The sequence below is a fragment of the Crocodylus porosus genome, unplaced genomic scaffold (assembly GCF_001723895.1).
Source record: "Crocodylus porosus isolate Cpor-Errol unplaced genomic scaffold, CroPor_comp1, whole genome shotgun sequence".
In the NCBI taxonomy this organism is placed as follows: Eukaryota; Metazoa; Chordata; order Crocodylia; family Crocodylidae; genus Crocodylus; species Crocodylus porosus.
The window spans coordinates 12,297,945-12,319,219 of record NW_017728947.1 but is presented as its reverse complement, the minus strand read 5'-3'; the positions used below and the strand labels follow the sequence as shown (position 1 = coordinate 12,319,219).

At 41.7% G+C, this 21,275-nt stretch overlaps 1 protein-coding gene across 1 annotated transcript in view; it reads right to left on the bottom strand.

The window, feature by feature from the left end:
- RRAS2 (related RAS viral (r-ras) oncogene homolog 2) overlaps nucleotides 1-17,700 on the bottom strand; it is a 29,330-nt gene extending 11,630 nt beyond the window's left edge. Inside the window, exons 1-3 of the mRNA XM_019552227.1 lie at nucleotides 17,525-17,700; nucleotides 15,183-15,285; nucleotides 11,970-12,078 (exon numbers count right to left, since the gene is read on the bottom strand). Coding sequence (XP_019407772.1) covers nucleotides 11,970-12,078; nucleotides 15,183-15,285; nucleotides 17,525-17,648 — 336 coding nt within the window. The 5' untranslated portion in view covers nucleotides 17,649-17,700. The remainder of the gene's footprint in view (nucleotides 1-11,969; nucleotides 12,079-15,182; nucleotides 15,286-17,524) is intronic.
- Nucleotides 17,701-21,275: the final 3,575 nt, after the last annotated feature.

Sequence of the window (21,275 nt, the reverse complement as noted above, 5' to 3'; positions counted from 1 at the left end):
GGTCAGACTTGATGCTCTGCTCAGGTCCCTTCCGACCCTACTAACTATGAAACTATTAGAGAAAATTCTCATGGTAGTGAAAAAAAACTTCCTGTCAAAAATCTGAAGTATGAAAACAAAAGGTTTGGAGTACACAGTGTATAAATGTTATTGATATGTGATATCTGCAGACACATGCCACTTTTATCCCAAGTGTCAAACGGTAGCAAAGGTCTCAGTATTGAGACAACTGAGACAACAGTTGTTGTATTCTAGATACAGTCCTGTCATTCCATGCTATTAAACTGATTGCATGGCCTTCCCTTACCACTCTGTGAGTGCCTTCAAAAGAGTTTTAGATACAAATGCTATTCATTACAGCCCTCCCTGCTCATTTCATTACATATCTGTTTACATCACTGAGGGGGACAGATTTTTTGCTTGCAGTCCCTTCATTCAGGTGAATGGCAAAGGCAGAATATGAGGCCTTTTTTACTTTTTTTCAAAGAGTTTATATGCACATAAGCATTTAGCCCAGGGCATGTTACCAAAAGCAAGATCTATGATTAGAGCAGGAGCACGAGGAAGGTTTGGAGCAGCTTTTTTTATGCTTTTGCAAGTTCATTTCAGACTGGCAACAGGCTTCTTCCAGTGCATGACAGCTTTCTTTTTCTTGTCAACTCTTCCTGCCTGCCTCAGGAATACAGAAGTCATCCAAGCTTTGCCTTATGTTAGAAGACCTTTGAATTGTCATAATCCATAGGGATTATTTTTGCATGCACCATTAGCTGCATATTAACCAATTATAGAAAAGGCATCTCAAGCAATAATATATTATTAATGCATTTGCATCTGGTCTATACTATCCTTTTGGAGCACTATACACAAAGTGACAACTGTCTGTTACCCTAAACTGATAAAGCAAGCAAAACCAAAGTTTGACTTGCAGCATTCAAATAAAAGAGCACATTTTGGTCCTGTACACCATGTGAATTCTAGTGTACCATGGTCTAGATGTGCTCTCAGGCAAGGCATGGAGAAACAAGACACAGATGTCCCATCTATACAGCAGCAAGAACTCTCCTCTTCCTCACAAGACAGTATGAGGATTAACATTTGTACAGAACTTGAAGGCTGTCCAATTGGTGGCGAGACAGCCAAACAGTGGCAAGGGGCAGGGGTAGCAGCCATTTTGCTATGCTAGCAGTCCCTCTGCCCCCCAGCAGGCTGTGCAGCCAGGCTGCAGTAGTCATCTCGAGGAATGCCGATTTCCCAAAGGGAGCCAGCATTTTATTTTTTGCATGTTCCCCCCTCCCCCCCTAGGAGCCTGCCAAAAGCATGGAGCCTGCACTTTTTCATGGATCCTGACTTTCAGGGACATAGTGTAAGGTTCCTGCTGTGGGCAAGCCCTACCATCCCCCTCCTTCCTGCCCTCTCCACCCCCATGCCCTGCTCTACCTTCCCCTTATGCTCCAAGACTGCAGAGCTTCCTGGCTTTTTCTCTGCTTGCCAGTAAGCAGCCTCCTTGAATTCGATTGACCTATTTACAGAGAACAAGCAGTTAAAAGATACAGTTTAATATATCCTGTGCCAAGCTGGAAGCCCTTCGTATTAAAACTGTTCCTGAAACAGGAGTAAGGATTTGTTTTGAAGACTCTTCCAATATTGTAAATCGAGTCCAAATGCTTAAATATATTAACAAAGGCTCAAGAATTGAAGTGAGCATCTTGGATATCAGATTATCTTGGGATTCCCGTATCTATGAAAGGATCCAGCAATAACTACAAGCCATAACCTGCCCCTCTCAAGTATAAGATTAATGTTTCATAAAAGACTTTCTTTAAACCATAAATGGTTTTCTTTTGGAGGAACAAATGTGGGCATCAAGACACCTGCATCTCTTACTTCCCTGCAAGATGGCACCGAAGGTGTCTATTATTTCATTTCATAAGCGCTGCAAACAATACTTTTTGCAGTGGGCCAGAAGGTTACAGTGCTCACTCTTCCCTCGTGCCATTTGCTTTCAACAGTATGTGAAGGAGCAAAGCAAGCAGTAAAAAAGTTAAGCTGTTAAAAAAAAAACAAGCCACTGATATTTTATCAAGGTCACTGGTGTTCCTGGTCTCTCATCAATTCAACTGTATAAACAGCCTAAAAAGCACTTACTAAAAGCCAGATCCCACAAAGTTTATGTTATTAATTATGCATTGTCTGTATTCATGTGTATGTCACTATAATGGCATTTTGTTGTGTGCATCATGATTATTCAGTGACCCATTAGTATTTTCATCTCTGCAAATACTTTGCAGTATGGTATGGTTAAAACAGTGGTTCTCGACCTTTCTGGATTTGAGGCACCCCTCTAACTTCTGTGAATTGAGTGGTACTCAAATCTCAAAAACTAAAATTTTATGTATTACAAGGCTTACCTCCTTGTACAGGGGCTGGGCACTAGAGGTGAAGGATCATCCAGGCAGGGACAAGCCTTAGTTTGGTTTACTGGCTTAGCTCATCTCCTTACATTTTGCAGTACCCTTCAAAAGACCTGGTGGCACTCCCTGGTGCCCTGGCACCCAGGTTGAGAATCACTGGTTTAAAAGATCCGGTAACTAAATATTAGCAAGGAGGCTAAACAAGAGTGTTTCCACTAAATGCCATTCACGATGGACACAAAACACAAAAACAGAAGAAAATTAAAATAACAAAAAATCCTTCCTGTAATTTTGCTTTCTTTGATAAAAGGTGAATAAAAAATAGGTGCTCTTTTTTTCTCTCCACACAAGCAAGGAAGCATTTTTAATCTTTTCTGATTTCAAATATCATTTCAATAAAAAAAAAAGAGAGCAGTCTATTCAGAGCATCGCTACCAACCACTCTCCAGAAAGACTGAGAAGAATACTAACTAAATTCTGACAGACATTCATAAAAAATACATACACTTGCCTGCAGAGGATTATCTATCTGACAAGAGTAAAGAATTATGGTAGAATTAGAGCTCAGAGACCTCTCTCTCCTTCTGCAGAAGTGTCCATAAGGGTGAAAACAAATTAGCCAACCTCTAAATTCAAGCAAACTAGCCAAAAGGTATGATACCCTAGTGGGGCCTCAGCACTCACTTTGGAGAAATGGTGAAATGAAGGTTGGTTTTACAAGTCCTTCTCTGTTGTGGGTATATGTGCTACCCTACAATCACTTTACTAGCAAGTAACTAGCCATAAAACAGTTCCCATGAATGAGAAAAAACTAAGAATTCAAGAAAACTAAGCCAAGACAGAGACAGAGTCATTTTTTCCCTTTCCAATTTCAAAATTAAGTTCCTAAAGGATTCTCATTCTAGGGCTAGGGAGAGAAGTTTTATCCAATTTAAAATCAGTATAAGTGCTTGGTAATCAGTTCAACTCTGTAACCATAGGTGATGCACGGGGGGCATTAGTGCCCCCTCTGAAATTGGCTCCAGTGGCAGTGGAAGTGCCAGCGCCAAACCAACTCCCCCAGTTGCCAGCTGGCTGCTGGAGAACCCGCCCCCCCGACTCAGGAGGCACCAGTCGCCTATGCCTGTAACGCAACGGAAGTTCAATGCACCTAAACTGCTTCCAAAGTGGCCACAACCAGTTTAAGGCAACCATGGATGGATGCAGTACCAGACTTTACCGATTTAGGTTAAATCAGATTACTGAACTTCTGTCCCAGATTCAGATTCAACTTAACTCCCAGTCTCCCCAACATCCCAGGATGCTTTGCACTTCCTCTACAAGCCCCTCCCTGCACACAGGGTGGGTGGGCTTGTCTTGGCCCAAGCCATCTACTCTAGCCAAGCAGGGAAGCATACTCTAGCACCCCCCAGCTTTCAGTCCGAGTCATTGCAGGCATATGGCTGCATTTTCAGACTCAAAAGTGAACATCTGTTCACTTGCTGATTCAATCTACACAGGTTAAACTCATTTGTGAAGAATGAATCTATTCATCCTTGGGCTTTTTGATGGTCTATACTTCGCCTAAAAGTTCAGCTGTTACATTTGGAAAGATGACATCTTACAGAGGTAAGAGTCATTCATTTTATTACATCTGTTTAAACCAGTGACGGGGGAAGGAGGGATTTTGTTCTTGTGGTCCCTTTATCCATGTGAATGGCAACACCACCCAAATTGAAGTACGCATTCACAACCAGTTTCAGCTAACCACTGCTTTAGAGTCTCCAAGGAGGTAGATGTGCTTCAGTTCTGAAATTCCAGTTCCAGTTATCCAACACATTTTGAGAGCAAGTGTTTGCATCACCACCTTGGAACAGTTCTATGAATCATCATGCTGACATAAACAATGACAGTATCTGAAGTTGTATAATCATCTTCAATGGATTTGCCACAAAGAATGCTCAGGAGGCAGGCCAGATCCTGAAAGGGCCTTACAGAGCACCTCTGAAAATTAAATCATGCCACAATGGGCCTTGTCCACTTTAATTGCCTGGTTGGTATGTGGAGATCACCCAGTCATACGAAGGATTTACAACAGAAAACCACCCAAAGAGCTGTAACACAGCTGCCATTCCACTTTAAGCTAGTAAGCAGGAATAGCAGGAACTTCATTACAATCTTCAGTATACAGAGAGCAAACCAGACAATGATTTTTAATTGGTGTAAAAGTTCAGATAACAATGGACAGAGCAAAGTCAGGGCACAGAATTTTTTTGTATTACAAGGGACAGTTCTTGATCATATGGTCAGGGAAAACCATAAGGCACAGTTAGCCTGGATAAACAGTACTTAATGAAAACTTTACTATGCCCTACCCCACCATAAAGGCTCTGTCTTCTCTGGGCAAAAGAGAATGTGTGCATTCTTAACTAAATAAAATCCTAGTAAAACACAAAGTAGATTACAGCCGTCATAAGAGTCAGAACAACTTAATGCTCCTTCCAGAGACAGCAGTAGCAAACGCATCTGGTTAACAGCTGAAAGAATATTTAACATATGTTCTTTAACTAGGTAACTAAAACTGCCTCGTTTTCCCTAGGATTTCACCTGGAGTTAGGCATGTTGAGTTAAACACCACTCCCCTTCCTACTCCTCCCATTTTTTAGCTCTTCTGTTCTTAGAGCAGCAGTTTCCAATCTGTGGTACAGGTACCATCAGTGGTACACAGACAACTTGTTAGTGGTAGTGTGAACAGATTATAAATTACTTTATGAGACAAAAGTGTGCTGGTGGTACTTAAGGTTGTATCATTTTAAATTGGTGGTGTGCAATCTGTCAGCTTGGAAACTGCAGTCTTGGAGGATAAAAAAGATGGGAGGGGGGTTGTTTTTGTTTAACTGACATATGTTGTTCAACGTAAACATAAACCCTTCTCCCAAGCACCAGGTTCAAGTTTAGGAGTTAACACCAACCATAATAAAGAAGCTTGGTGGTCAGTAAGAAGTTTACACACTATCAGTAAAAAAAAAAAAAAAGAAGATTTCTTGGGTTGGCAATGGCAACCCTGCTCAACTGCAGCAATGGTTTTTACATAGTGCTGTCTCCACCATAGGGGTCCCCTATTCTCCCCAACTGCCCCCTATGCCAAAACTGCCCTCTCCACCCATCCCACCTCAGCCTAGTCCATCTTTGGCCTGCCACTGCCCCAACCCTCCTCATCCTAGTAACTCCCAAAGGAGAGTTACTGTCTGCCTACCTGCAATTCAGCACTATTACAGGCAAGGAATGGGACACAACAGCAACGGTACAATGCTAGGGAAGAGGGGGGCTATGGAGGCTCAGAGGCTTCCCTGGGCTACAAAGCCCTGAGACTCCCTGCAGGGTGCTGCACTCCAGATGGACACCAGATGGAGCTGCTTTGGCTCCATCTGTCCTTCAGTGCTTTGCCTCCAGGTTCTTCCTGACCAGTGATCTTCAGATCAAGCTCCCAATTGCTTAGGGTTGGTTTTAGAAGTAGACTTTATGGACAGATGGCAACCTTGATAACCTGCCACATCTGTCTTCTGATCTGGAAAATCTTGAACATGATGGGCCAATGTGGTGGGGGGCAGGTGGGAAAGGGGTAATATTGTAGGACTTGCAAAATGGTGCCAAGCCAACTGCTGTACTTAATGACATGTTGCAAGCAAGGAAATAAGATATGCACCTTGATTTTGAAAGAAAAGCATTATTTTCAAGGAAAGATCTAAGTGGCAGTAGCCAAGTATGACTTTCTACAGCAGGAGCTTCTGCCAGGAGGGGGAAAGGAGAGAGAAAGAGTGTCTAATTAACAGTTAGGGAGCACCACATGCAGCAACACAGCATTACTCCCACTTTCTCCTACTCTGCCCTGGCAGAGGAAGAAACTGCTGTCATCATATTTGACTTGCTTATGTGCACCACAATTTGCAGCGGCTGAATTTTGGAAGAGAAATATACATGCTGCATGTGACAAAATACAGTAGCATGTGCTGAATATACTCTGCTCTCTTTTTACTCCAGGCAAAAAGTGGTTAGTATTGATGTTTACTGCACCATTAGTATGTGAACTAGTACCTTACTCACAGAGATGTAGGAAAATTCATAAGTTAAAAAAATCTATTTTTCAAATAGATACAAAGCAGCAAAATGCCAGAGGTACTATTTTTTTCCCCCCCCCCAAGGGGTTTGTCACATCATAAATTGCTGAAACTTAGAAGTTAAACCTTGGAGAAAAGTCAGCTTGGGAAATGATACTGGTACCCTATTTCACTATACATCTGTCCAGTACAAGCCCTGAAGACTGCTTTAGTAGCCACTCTCTCCAATATGAATTAAGTAAATCTATTTTTAGTTTTAGCTTCAACAGATCAACTTGGCTTGAAAACGGCCTATAAGAAGGCTGCCAGGCTTCAATTAGAAGATACAAATTTGTGAGAAATTCTTATTAGAAACCCTGTTCTACAGCCATCTGCTCAGAAATTATATGAACAGTCTATCAAGTCACAGATTACAGTGATAAGAGGCTGTCTGCAGTGTCCTATCAGAAACCTCCAACCTTACCCTATGAATCATGTGTAGTTGTTTCCACATTTAAACAGGGCTAATATTCGACAGGATCCTTAAAAAGGATCTCATGGCTTGGTTAACCTTGGTTGAGACTTAACACCTTAGAGACTAACTGGGTCACAGGTCATAAGCTTTTATAAGCAACACCCTACTTTATGAACCAGTTGCTCTAAGGCCACATCCACATGAGCAGGGGTGTACATGTGCAGCAGCACAAATCATAACAGCACAGATTTGTGGCACGATGCATACTCCCGCCCGTGCACTTTGCAGTGGGACACATTGTCCTGCTGCTCCACATGCTGCAGGATGGGCTGGCTGGGGCACAGGGTGCCTCAGTGCAAGGCTAGCTAGCAGGAAGCCCCCATGCTGAGGTATCTTGTGTCCCAGCCAGCCAGGGGAGTGGCATATGGAACAGGCACCTTGGGCTGCCTACTCCTCCATCTCCATGTGCTGTGCAAGATACCTTGAGATAGGTGGGTAGGTAGTCCTAGGTTAGCTGCTCGTGTCTCTACATGCCTCAGCATGGGGGCTCAACTGAGGCACAGAGATGGGGGAGCAGGCAGCCCTGGTCTGGCTGCTCCCCAAAATCTTGAGGTATACTGAGCACCAGCCAGCTGCTCTATGGCTAACTGGGGTACAGGGTGCCTCAGCATGGTGGCTCCACAGTAAAGCCCCTGTGCTGAGGCATGCGAAGACAGGGTAGCAGCCAGTCTACAGCTGCCTGCTCCCTTGTCCTGTGGCAGGCTGGGTTGCAGAATGCTTCAGCACAGGGGCTCCACAACTTTCGGACATGTCTCCACATTTTTCCCAGGTCACGCTACTATGGCATGCTTTGCACCATTTTTTTCTTCTGGGTTCGTTTCTTTCTTGCTACTGGGATTTTGAAGTCCCAGTAGCAAATTTTGCCCCAGTGCTGCAAATTAGTAGTGCTGTGTGCCATTTAACATGCAACACACGTGATTTGTGGTGCTGCAAAAGGTCTGTGACTCTGCAAGCAACATATTCCTGCACATCTGGATCCAGCCTAAGCTGCCTCCCTTGGTTGTCTTCTGCCAAAGTCACACAAGTAAGGAAAGAAGTAGTTGTCAAAGGGCTGGCCACAGAACAAAAAAAGTAGTGACAGGTAAAGAATTTGCTAGAGAAACTGAAGCCACAGAACTCTGTGGCTTCCTGCTAGCTAGCCCTTGCACTGAGGCACCCTGTATACCAGTCAGCTTGTTGTTACCACCTGTTGGTGAGGGTTTGAATACAACAGACATGCATGTAGATTTTTTTTATTGTATTATAAACCTTTTGTTTTGTTCCTGCTGTGAAACTTAATGCTTTGGTCACAAAATATCTGCCAGACTTGCAAGTGTCAAAACAGGCCAGTCTGCAAGTAATCCCAGCTGGCATCAAGGGCATTCCAGCCTGAGGGGACAACCCAGGATTCTCTCACCAATACAGGTAAAAGCACAAGATTCAATACTTGACAGAGGCCAGAATAGGGTCAAAACTGCAGACAGTCTTGTAATTCTGAGAACTTAAAGTAATTTCTGTATCAAGCCCCAAGCAACTGCTCTTTGAGCTCTAGCATTTAGTGAAGAGTAATCAAAGCCTTACCAGTATAAATTTCCCTGGACGACAACTTGTTTGAAGTGCAACTTCTAAGTTCCAGCAATTTATGATGTGAAGAATACCTTGAAAATAGCATCTCTAGCATTCTGCTGCTCATATCCATTTAAAAATTAGCTCTTGATTTAGAAAGTACAAGTGAAAGAAATTCCCTACACAACAGATAAGTTGTTTCAGTACTAATACTATTCACTGGTAAAAAAGTGTAAAACTTATTTCTAGTCTGAATTTATCTTATTCCACAGTCATGTACGAGACCTTCTTGTATATTTTTCTGTTAGATCTTTCCGATGGAGGGTCACTGCCTATGAGCACAAGTCACCACTTGAACTTCTTGGATACTATAACATTTACATGTTAAAATTTTAGGGCAAGTAAAACAAAAAAAAAAGTTACCAAAATGCTATATCAGCTTTTACAAAAGGCTACAGCTATCAAATGCAGAAAGAATATTCACTTGAAGTAAATATGAATAAATGTGAAGGTTGGATGCAAGGAAACAAGGAAGTTTATTTTCCTTTTTCAGGTATGAATATAAAAGCAGAGGGAGATGGATCTAGTTCTAAAGTCCAGATGAATAGAAGCAGTTCAATTAGCCAACTACAAATACATTTTTTAAAAAGTTGCCTAATTTTAAATAGACATATTTTTAGTTTGTTCCTTATAGTATAATTAGCATGATTTTGATTTAAATTATTAAAAATAAATTTAAAGTGACGAAAAAAACAAAAACTAGAACTACATTAATTTCAGTTTCTCTTCAAAAGCAGCTTAACATAACCCTGGAGGAAAAGCTATAATAAAAACTGAAAATTACAGTTTGCTTACTTGGATGCGTACATGTAGCTTACCCTTCCGGTGAACAAAAAAACAAAACAAAAAAAAACAAACAAAAAAAACCCCCCAAATTTAGTGCAGACTGTAGTACCAAATCAAGACATATTAGTATTTATTCTCAACTAGTAGATACAAATGAGAATCTTTGTAAAGTTACTAAAAAAAAATAACCACATACAAAAGATTGAAGTCCATTATTTACACAAGTGTTTATTGACTGCCGATTTATATAATGAAGAAAAATCATGCCATGCTGCTCAAACCTCTTCACACTTTTAGTTTTTCTACATCTTTTCATGAAGTGTCTATTAACTATTTGACCTAGACACAAATCTAGTAAAGTTTTATTTAGTAGTTAATATACTAGCTGGCTTGCACAGGCCTTCGCTTTGGATTCAGCCTATTCAGGGGAGAGAGGGGTGGAAAACAGAGGGCAGGCAGTGATTCAAATCACTGTCCCGAACTGATTCAGCCAAATCGAAACTGCCCCATCCCCCACTTCCAGACCCAACAATGGCGTACCTGCCTGGCCCCAGTGCCCTGACCAGAAAAAAAAATCCTGCAGTCACCAGCTGCTGCCAGGCTGGGGATGGGGGAGGTAGGGAAAGGTGTGATCCCCACTGTCCTGCGCTGCGTGGGGGGCTCTGCCACAAGCACACCAGAATCCCCGATGGCTGCTGCAGCAACCACTGAGTGCAGGACTTTTTTTGTTTGTTTGTTTTTAAAGAGCCAGAACACTGGGGCTAGGCAGGGCAGCCATTGATAGGGCTGGGAGAGTGGACAGGGGATGGGGGCTCATGGCAGAGCCCCCATGCAGCACAGGGCAATGGGGAATCACTCCCCTGCCTGGCAGGAGCTGGTGAGAGAGAAGCTTTCTTTTTAGAGTGTCAGGATACTGGGGCCAGGCAGCCAGTGATGTTGCTACAGAAGTAGGTGGGGGTTGTGGGGGGGAACGTCAGGAGATCTGATGGAGCAGGCAGGGGATGAGCCCTGGCAGGTCTTCACCCATGATTCCCTGCCCCCTCTTCCAGGCCCCACCACCTATTTACTGGCACAGAGCCTGGGTCCAGCTCCCTGCAGCAGTGAGCAGGGACTGCCCAAAAAATAAACTAACTAAATAAAAAGATGAATTGCTGAATCACTTCTGAATTGATTCAGAGAGCTTCGAATCGATTTGGGCCTTTTTATTCGTCTCCTGATTCGATTCGGAGATTTGGCCACTGATTGAATCAGCACCCAAAGCTTCGCACAGCCCTAGCAGTTAATAGCATCTCTATGCCTTATATGAAACTGGTTATCCACCGCCACCACCCATACATACACATCTATGCCACTGCATTCCAAAAACCACATAGGAATAAAGAACTTAAATTTTTGGCCTAAGTGCAGGACCTTGCACTGGGTTGTATTTATATTGTTCAAACTGTTCCCTCTTACCAGCCATCATCAAGATCACTATGTAGCTAGCTTACAGATGTTTCCATAGTTGTTTTTGGACTTAAATCAAAAATTGTAGGTTTTCTTCCTGGTCAAGGATAAGGTAACTATCATTTTAAATCTGTTTAAACACATTTATTTGTATACCAGATACACCTCCCCCTGCAAAATAGCTATTGAAAATTGGGGTACACATCATAAAACCAAACTATTGCTTTCTTCTTTAAAAGCATGGTTGAGCATAGCAGGTGATGCTAGTGTCTTTACTTCATGTAGGCATACCATAATTTCAGTCATACACCTATGCTATCTCTACAATTGTTGAGACAGTTCTGCAGCATACAGACATGTGCTATCATTAGTAGAACAGCAGTTTTATGTATTTTTACTCATTACATTAAATTACTTATGTGAAAGTAAATTTCTTTTCATTCTGCCCTCAAAAAAAAGGCAGGAGTCTTATTTGGGGGCATAGGGTATGTAAATAAATACAGTATTAGTTAATCAAATGTAATGCATTTCTTTGACAGCCAAAGTTTGCCAACTGGTTGCATAATCTATTTTGTATGTTAAATAATTTTAACAAGTACAGTTAATGATTACTCAGTTATATATAAAATGATAGTGAATTTCTCATGTCAAAAGCTATAAGCATGAGAGATTTTAGGTTTTCCACCACAGCTTGCATTAGAATGTTCTACTATATACAGTACATTATGACTGATTTTTGCTGTGAAAAAATACCGAGTGTGGAAGAACTGGACATGGTGCTTGTGTCTTAGCAATAACGTCATAATTGAGCTCTATCAATCCAATATATTACTAGGTCTGGCTCCAACCTTACTATAGAATCTACTGTATATGGAAGAATCACATAAGAAGATATTGTACAGGAAAATGTTCAAGTGCTCAACTGTAGTAGTTTTGTGTATTAATCTTTCACTGCAATTGCTTATTTAACAATGCATAAGTCATCAGTTTCTTTGCTCTCACTGCTAATTTGCAGTTTCAACTCAATCCTCTTCATGGTTTTTATAGCACCCCCTACACAATGAACCGAGATGCTAGAAAACAAGCCAAGACTAATTTCTAGTAGCTTACCTGTCTTTGATGGTCCAGATCTGCTTTGTTACCAACTAAAATCATAGGAAATTCATCACGGTCTTTCACTCTAAGAATCTGCCTTTGAAACTTGTAGATTTCTTCAAAGCTGAAAAGAAAAGATTTCAATATACTACTACATGTGCTCTGAAGCCATGGTATCATAGGCAAGCCCCTCAGACTGTATGTTTACATGAAAAGAAGGGCAACAGCTGTCAATTTTCATTTTAATATAACACAGGGCATAAAAAAAAAAAAAAAGAGAGAGAATTACCAAGCTTTCACATAACTCAATTGAATCTTTACACAAGTTGGTGATATAGAATTTAGAGGACCTGCTCTGACTTTCTGGAGTGGGAATCAGCAATGTTTTCTAGTAGTGGCCACTTTAAAAATGGAGCTGCTGGATGCTTCCAACCCAAGTCACACTGCCAGAGCTGGAGCCAGGGTCCAAATCCAGATCTATTAGGCCCTGCTGCTCGCATCTACTGCTGCCACCACCATGTGGACAAAGCCCCCTGCTACCAAAACCTCATTTCTACAGGCCAGCCAGGGGTGCTTGCCCACCCCTGTTTGGTTAAGTACAGACAATCAAAAAGCCCAAGGTTGAATCAATTCAATCTTCACAAGTTAGTCAGTCTAAGCTGCACAGCTTGAACTCATAAGTGAACAGACATTCATTATGATTCTGGAAGTGTAGCCAAATGCCTGCAGTGGCCCAGCCCAAAAGCTGGGGCACACTAGAACTCCCTGCTTGGTTGGAGCAGACTGCTTGGGCCAAGCCTAGCCTGCTCACCCTGTGGGGAGGGGAAGCTTGTGGGGGAGGTGCAAAGCATCCTGAGATGCTGGGAGACTGAGTCAAGGGGATCTGGGGCAAGAAGTTCAATAAACCAATTTAATCTAAATCAGTTAAGTCTGATACTACATCCACCCAGATTCATCTTAAACTAGTTTTGGCCAGTTTGAAAGCAGTTTATGTGCACTGAACTTTTGTTGTGTGACAGATCTGAACCGGTTTCCAATCAATCAATCACTTATACCAGTTTATGTGCAACTTCTGTCCCTGGCCTTTGAGAACTACAAAGAAGCATGTGCTGATCAATGATACAGATGGTACAGCTTCTGAGTTTTCTTAATATGAATGTCTTGAGTTCCTGAATCATTATCTTCATTTTTGGTTCAATGATAATTCAAGTCACTGTTGTCAGAAACAAACGAGTGAAAAGTACCTCCTGAAATCAGGATGGGCTTCCTGCCTCCATTTAAGCAGCAAAGGCATTTTGTTAGTTTCCATAAATAGTTATACAGAAAATTAAATTCCATTCTTCTATGGCCAGAGCCCACAGGAAAACTTAACATTTAGAATAAGAAAGCAGAGGTCAAGACTTCCAGGAAAGGAAAAGAGAAATAAATATCAGTGGTGGGGGAAGGGAGGGGGGAAGGACTAAAATTTAAGAACTGAATCCAAGCACCCAAAATTGAAATTCCCAGCCAAAATATGTAGCCTTATAAACAAAAAGGCATGAATATTATTTCAACTAGTCTCATCCAAAAATCCAAGCAGGCCTCCTAATGTAGCTTCCAGCTACTTCTGACCATTAAACTTTGTTCTTAATTATAAAAAAGTTTATCCAGTTAGGAAAAGGTATTTCCTGGAAGCACAGGAAAAGGGGAAGGGTTCAACTGGCCAGTAAGGACACAGTTTCCTGCCTGCAAGATAAAGGCAAGGGCAAGAACAGGGCAAATTAAAATTGGACCCGAGAACCATGAGCCTTTAGAGGACAGCATGTTCAAGGGCCTGAACAGCAACAGAGCAGAGAAAGAAGCTGCCTTAAAGCAGTGAAAGAGGCAGCCAAGCAGAACAAAGAACTGTGCTACCAATCAAACTTTGTTTATACAACAAAATATTTATGTTTACAAGTCATACTTCTGCTTTAATAAATTCAACTGTATGAAAATGTTTATTCTATTGTGAGCTTGGTATAAGTGGCTCTCCAGCTACAGATGCTGAAAACATCTGCACATCATTTAAAACTTGGGCAGAGTGATCCTAAACCACCATGCTGCCAAAATCAGTGCCTGGAGCCAGAAATCTATCTACATATGGTCCCAATTTAGCTAATATTCAAATAGCTGGACCAGTGTTCACAACAGGCATTCTTTGGAAAAATGCCCTCCTCAGAGGGGAGGGATCCAGTTGATGTCACCCACAGAAACAAAGCATTGGGACAAGTGCACTGTCAAGTACACCTGAGGTTACTGCTGCTCTTCTCAGAGATTGGCAATAGTTGTGGGTTGGGTACATGCAACTCTACTTTCCAGCAGCAGTAAGATAAATTACTGCTAACGCCTGTATTCTTCCCTAGATCAGATCCACTTCTCTACCTAGGCCCACCCTGAACTGGAGTCAGTACTAGGAGCAGGTACAAGAAATCTTGCCTCAGGCTGTTGTGAAAGAAGTCTAGGTCTCTTCCCATGTCCTTAGATTAGTTAGAAAGTGATGTAAAGCAAGCCCTGAAATATGGTGTTAAAAAGGCACTGCCTTTGCTAGATGGCAAGCAACAGTTTAGATCTGCTAGCCACACCAAGTTTCCATGACAACTTTTATTATTAAATTCAGGAGCATCTTAAAGATGCTGTTGCTCTATGAAGTTTTTGCTACAACATACCTTATTGGGATAAAGCTCCATGAGAGGGAATGGTGTATTCCCGCCACAAAGCTATGGCATCAGTTGTCATATCTGTTAACAGATACACAGTAGAACCCTGACCATTTAGTACCAGGGTGGTCTGCAACCTATTTCCTTCACACCAAGTTGCTAAATTAAAAAGCCAAGTCACTCACCTGTTTGCTGCAGCTTTTAATTCAAAGGGCTCCACTTCACTGATCAGCTGAAGCTCAGCAGCAGTTCCATGCAGCTGATCAGATAAGCTATGCAGCTTATGTATTTCAAAAGGCAGCAACCAGCTGGAGTAGCTCTGCGTTTCTATGCAGCTGTTTCCTGCAGCTACAGCTCGATTCATTTATTTACTTCTGTCACAGACACACTGACAGAGAGACCTGCTAGTGTATAAGCCCTTATTTTTGTGAGGGCTGGATATTTCCTTGGGTCTATAGATTTTACTGTACCAGACAGGATTATTGTAATAGTCACTGATGCAAACAAGTGGTTTTAGACAGAGCTCCAAGATACGTTTTCATATCACGCTTACCTTCCTCTATCTGTGACAGAAAAGACGAGCAGAAAGCCCTCCCCTGTCCTCATATATTGCTCTCGCATGGCTCCAAATTCTTCTTGTCCTGCTGTATCTAGAACTGAACACATGTAGAAGACTTGTTAACTACAAGCATTACAAATGCTAAAGAAACTGGGATAATGCTCCCTTTTAAATTTTTAATTATTTATTCGCAGATTTCGCCATTTGCAGGGGATACGAGAACATATCCCCTGTGAACAGTGAGGGTCACCTGTATCAGGATTTTATCTTCTGAAGGCTACATACTGCAGGATTCCTGCTCATGGATCTTAACTTTTTAGAAAAACTTGGGAGGACTCTAACAAGTGATGAACTTTTTTATGGTTGGCTTCAACTTTAGGGCAGACTCAGTAAGAAAACGCTGCATAAAATCAGGTCTAAAGACAAGGAGCAACAGAAGGCCTACTCTACCACTGATTAGTTTATAGCAGACAAGTTTACCTGGAGGAATCTTTTCAAACAGATTTCTAACAGGGAACTAAGGGTGGAATCAGGCATTGCCTGATATCTCATTTATGCCACCATAAAAGTTTATGGCAGCGCAAATGCATTGGTACTCATTATTGTGCCACATAAAAAAAATCAGTGGCATAACAAAAAGGCAGCAACAGATTCTGCCACTTTATTCTGGTGGACGTCCATTAGCTCTTCAGCAGAAGAGTACAGGCTGCCTGAGCTGCTTGCACTCTCCTGCCATGCTGGCAGGGGCTCTGGAGGTTTGAGGGGCCCTCAAGCCCCTGGAGCTCTTGCCACTTCGTTGCCCCCCCCACCCCCAGGCACACCCCAGGGAATTTCTGGACACCTCTACATAAGCAGGAAATTTTGGGATTCCCCAATCAGCCAGACCCAGGACACAAAAGTCTGGCTGAGCAGACAGTGGGACTTTTCCTGCCCAGGCAGACCCACAACCTGGGTGTGGCTGGGTAGACAAAAGCCCCAGGTTTCCCTGCTCAGTCACATCTGTCCCCAGTGATCACTAGGGACAGGTCTGGCTGAGGGGAGAAAACAGGGAAATTACATCACCCCTTGGCCTGCACCATCAAGGGTGGGACAAGGGACAATGCATGTTTCACCCAAGGAAATGGCTCAGCTGTGCCACACTGATCTGTTTTATTCAGCAATATTTCTAGCCCTAGGTAGAACATTTGGAAGGCAACATCTATACCCTGCATAGGTGGCAAGCAACCAGTAGATGACCTATTTTAAATGGACTCCACTACCAATAAATAGGGGTCTACCCAATTCAAGGCAGCAGCAGGCCAGTTCTGCAAGCAGATCACAGGGCCAGGTGTCATGTCTGTGGGCTTATCATGGCAGGTCCCCCGACCTCTGATTGGCCAAGGGGCCCTGGTGGCCCTACCCCTCTGCTGATTGGTGGAGGGCTGTCCACTATAGTCCTACCCCTTGCTGATTGGCTGAGGACTGTCATATGGCCCCATCCCTCACTGCTGATTGATGGAGGGGGGGCTGCACAACAGAAAGCCAATCTCAGACAATCAGCAGCAAGGGGAGGGGACAGCAGTCATTTCATCTGCGTGCCTTCATGCTGGCAGTCCATTTCATGCTTGGCTACATGGCTGGAAGAACTGCTGGCTCCCCCTGGGGAGCCAACATTTTATTTCTAGTAATGGTTTTTCCTCCCTGTAGATTTCAGAGATGACCTGATTTTGTGATTTCCACAAAATCTGCAAGACTGCGATTTGAATAGGTCCCCATCCATAAATAGGGTGGCCATATTAATTTTGAAGGAAATTCAGGACAGGTGGGTGCCCCCACCCCTCTGCTCCCTTCCCAATCCCACATCTCCCAGGATCTATGATGGTGGACCAGTGTGAAGGCCCTGCACCACTGAGGCTCCATCAGCACATGCTGTATGGCCACACAGCATTTCCCCTACCATCACCAACCACTTGGGGCCACCATAGGCAGCTCAGGCCTTGGCAGTGGCCAGTGGCAGGGCACAAGGGTGGCCATCCCAGCTCACCCCATGCAGATACTGGAGCCCTGGCCCCCTCCCCTGCCGATTCCCACTGCCGGCTAGAGGAGTGGGGCTCAGCCCAGCCTGCTCCCTCAGCCTTTAGCCACTGCTCAGGAGCAGCTGAGCCAGGAAGCTCTGACAGTCAGTTAACTGCATATTCATAAACTTCTAGCATACAATCAGGAAAGCAGCCAGTCGCCACTGTAAATCAATGCATAGTGTACAAATTTGACCATTCCACCCTCTTAATTCTAAGACACTGCCAGCTAAACTCTTAAATATTTATAAGTTACACTGCTTTAAATTTTTTTTTACTTACTATCCAACCTTGCTGCCCTCTCATCTATCACACATTGTTTGGTGTATGAATCTTCAATCGTTGGATCATAATCCGTGACAAAGTAGGACTGTAGAAGAGAGAGAATTTGTTTAGTCTTAGCCATTGCAAAATTCACAGATTTACCATCATTGAAGTAGCGCAGACTGAAGACTAAGGAAAAAGCTCACCATGCATTGAGGTGAGAGATGTGTAGTTCCCCGAACAAAATAAAAGAAAAAAGCCTCTATACACAAAAACCAGAGAAGCCAATGACACAAAAGAGGTTAAGTGTCATCTGACAAACTGTAGTAACTGACACAGAAAAGAAACAGCATCTAAAAAGGGTATATGATGCTTGTTGCACATATTAATGGGATAAATATGTATTAGTCCTCTTTTGGGGAAGATTTATAGCCTGTGTAAACATTTAGTGTTGTAATAATGTGGAAGTATAAACAAAGCAAGTGTTTAAGAGGCAACACAAGTACTGTACAAGCTGTTTTTGTAGAAAAATTAGTTATAAAAGTATTTGAGAGATACTGAACTCCTTTCAGGAAATTCTTGGCTGCTTTTGTAGTTATCCTAGGCCCATTCTCCATTGTCCTTACTTTCCATCTGTAAGCATGAGATCAAGTTCATCCCTGGTGTAACTACCTATAGACCTTTCTACTCTGCCTTCATGTTACACAATTCAAATCAAATGGTTCTTTCTACTCAAGAATTGCTTTATAGTCAATAGCTGTATCTTGACCTAAATAGTCTTTTTAGATTTCCACTCTTTTATATTTGGACCTAAACATTTGAGGGAGGTTGGTTATGTTCCTGTCCACAGGCATATGCAAAAAAAAAAAAAAAATCTAGAGGCATTTTAAATCATTGTCGCAGGGAAGGAGGGGAGTGCCTCCATTGCCACAAGTCTCTAAGGTTCAGTTCCAAACACCAATTGTTACCTACATAAAAACACAAACACATACACACAGCAAGCCCACCTGCCATTAAGGTTCTTGTCACTTTGATAACGGGTTTGGTACTATGTACCCAGAGTGAAGCAGAGCAGCTCAGACAGAGACAGGCTTAGTGCTAAAGAATCACTTTGTCTGGGATAGTTTGTTACCCAGCAGTCAGAGACAAATTTAGGTTTTTATTTTTAAACCTCGCAACTAAACTTCCACTAAAAAAAAGTAAGCAAAATGATATGCCAGTCTCCAAGCTTTGGTTAAAGTTCCCTTGACACCACCACCACCTTCATTTTGATTTGTGAATATTCCCATAATGGAAGGATATTAGACACCTAAAGTTCACCATGCTTTAAAACACGTGTTTGTGCACCACTCTTGCCTCTTTGCACAAGCACAAAATTTAAAAAGCATGAACTCTATTCTATAGTCCAAAGGAAAAAAGTTAAATTCTTCTAGCACTGTACAACCTACACATTAGCTTTTACTTTAGTCTTGCTACCTAAAAGTTGAATCCAATCTCATTGTTTATCTATTTCATAAATCCAGGCACCAAAGGCTTTTCTTCTTAGCTCCACATATTCAAATAAAAATAATTTTGCTCGACTTCAGAATAAACACAGCTAACTAACCCTCTCAATTTTAAAGGTTGTTGTTACCAGAACACTTGTTTTTTTAGCATGAATAAGGCCAGTTCCTAAATTTCATTTGTATCAACATTTATTATTGTGGTCAAAATATAAAACAGTACATATTTTCCATACTTTCACAGAACCCACCAACTTTAACTCCAAAAAACAGCAATAAAAAAAAATCTGCGATACATTCTGACTTAATTTCACTATATAGCATACTCTAGTTACAGCACACAGATTGGATGGCCATAGACTGGGGGTGGCAATTGTTTTAGACAGAGGGCTGCTTACTGAGTTTTGGCAAGCTATTGAGGGCTGCATGACAGGCAGCCAGGGGCATATAAATATTCATTTTCTAAGTTTTTTTTAGGGGCTGTGTGGGCCAGATAGACTGGCCTAGTGGGCTGCATCTGGCCCACAGGCCACATTTTGCCCACCCCTGCCATAGACAGTGCCCTCCAGATGCTTCCACTTAAATCACTGCTGTCTTGCTAAAATAGAATAGATTTTTAGCAAGTGACAAATGCAGCATGTATTTATAAAATCTCTTGGGGATATTTTACAAGACATTAATAGTCTTTATTCTCCAAATTCCCTAGTTCTGACAAAAAATACCTGTTTCAATATTTCAGTGAACACCAAGTTCATTTATTTGGGGGTGACAGAGGGGAACTGAATCAGACACCACTATGCTTCACCAACCAAGGAGGCCAATGAATCCAACACCTTCTCTCTATAACATATACAATTCCATAAACAAGCTTAGTTTCATCAAGCTATAATCCGGTGTTCTGGGGTGTTTCAAGTGGAACACATCTACAGCCTTGTTTAAAGCTTTGTCCTCTTCCCCTCTAATAAATAAGAATATTAACGTTTAGATGGGTGCAGCATAAGAACTTCTCACCAGAGAATCAATGCCATAATCAAAGTCCATTACACCCATGTAATTTTTACCTTGTTGGTAACATGGATGTTTTGCAAGACAGAAACTTGCAATTTCCTTGTATTTGTTCTGAGCCAGCATTAATTTTAATTATCCAAAAATCCATGTTTCACTTACAAAAACTGCAAGTCTCAAAAACAAAACTAGAGTAAGTCTATGAGAAAAATTAATTGAGCCTCGAGTTAAACACTGCTTTAAAAAAGCTGACCTCTGACTAATGAACAGGCAATAAAGTGAAACTCAAATAATCTCATCTAAACTTCAAACAAGCCATGCATGTTTGAAAGTAAAAAGACTCTGACCTTGGAATAGGAAAAATTAAAAATTTGATCTTGTAGCAAAAACTGTTTTTTCCAAGATCCAAATTTTGAAAGATTACGCAACTGCACTGAGATTTTTCCCACTGAAACCCATGACAGAGGTTTTTGAAAAACTACTGTTTCTTAAGTTAAGTGACTGTAAAGCACTTCACATGCTACTTTACAGAACGCCAAATTTTGAATGAAATGCAAGGTGTGGAATCAGCTTACTCCCCATTTGATTAGTAAACATATTTTTAAAAAATGTTGATTTTAGAAGTGTTAGAAGAAATGCCAAATTATTCCTATGCTGTAAAGAAACAATCAAGTACTTTGGGGATTCCTCAGAGGGATTTTCCTTGTTAGTCTTTCAAGAGCCAAGTACAGCGCGAACTCATTGTGGAAAAATGAGACATGGCTCTGTTTAAAGACTCCACTACTGCATTTGTCTGAATTTTGATTCTGCTCAAAGATAATGGGCAAACATGATTACATATTGGTTCATCATTTTATCTTGCACCTTTAAGTAGTGCGCCAATTAATTTAGGCAGACAAGGTTCGTTAGGTAAATCTGATATATTAGACCAACTCAAATAGTTGGAAAAATTCTTTGCAAGCTTCCAATTTTTTCAACTATTTGAGTTGGTCTAATAAAAGATAAACAGATTTACCCAAAGAACCTTGTCTGCCTATGTCCTTAGATCAACACAGCTAACCTACACCCCTCAATAATTTATTCGTTCAATGTATATGCTGTCCTTCCCAACAAAAGGTGCAGGGCAGCCTACAATAAGAAAACAAAATAACTTCTGAAACAGGATAACTTTTAAAAATGCAAGAGAATGAATAAACAGGGTTATCATCATGTGTTGCAGCTCTTGCTTCCTTATTCAAAAGGAAGTATATGGAGGAAAGTTT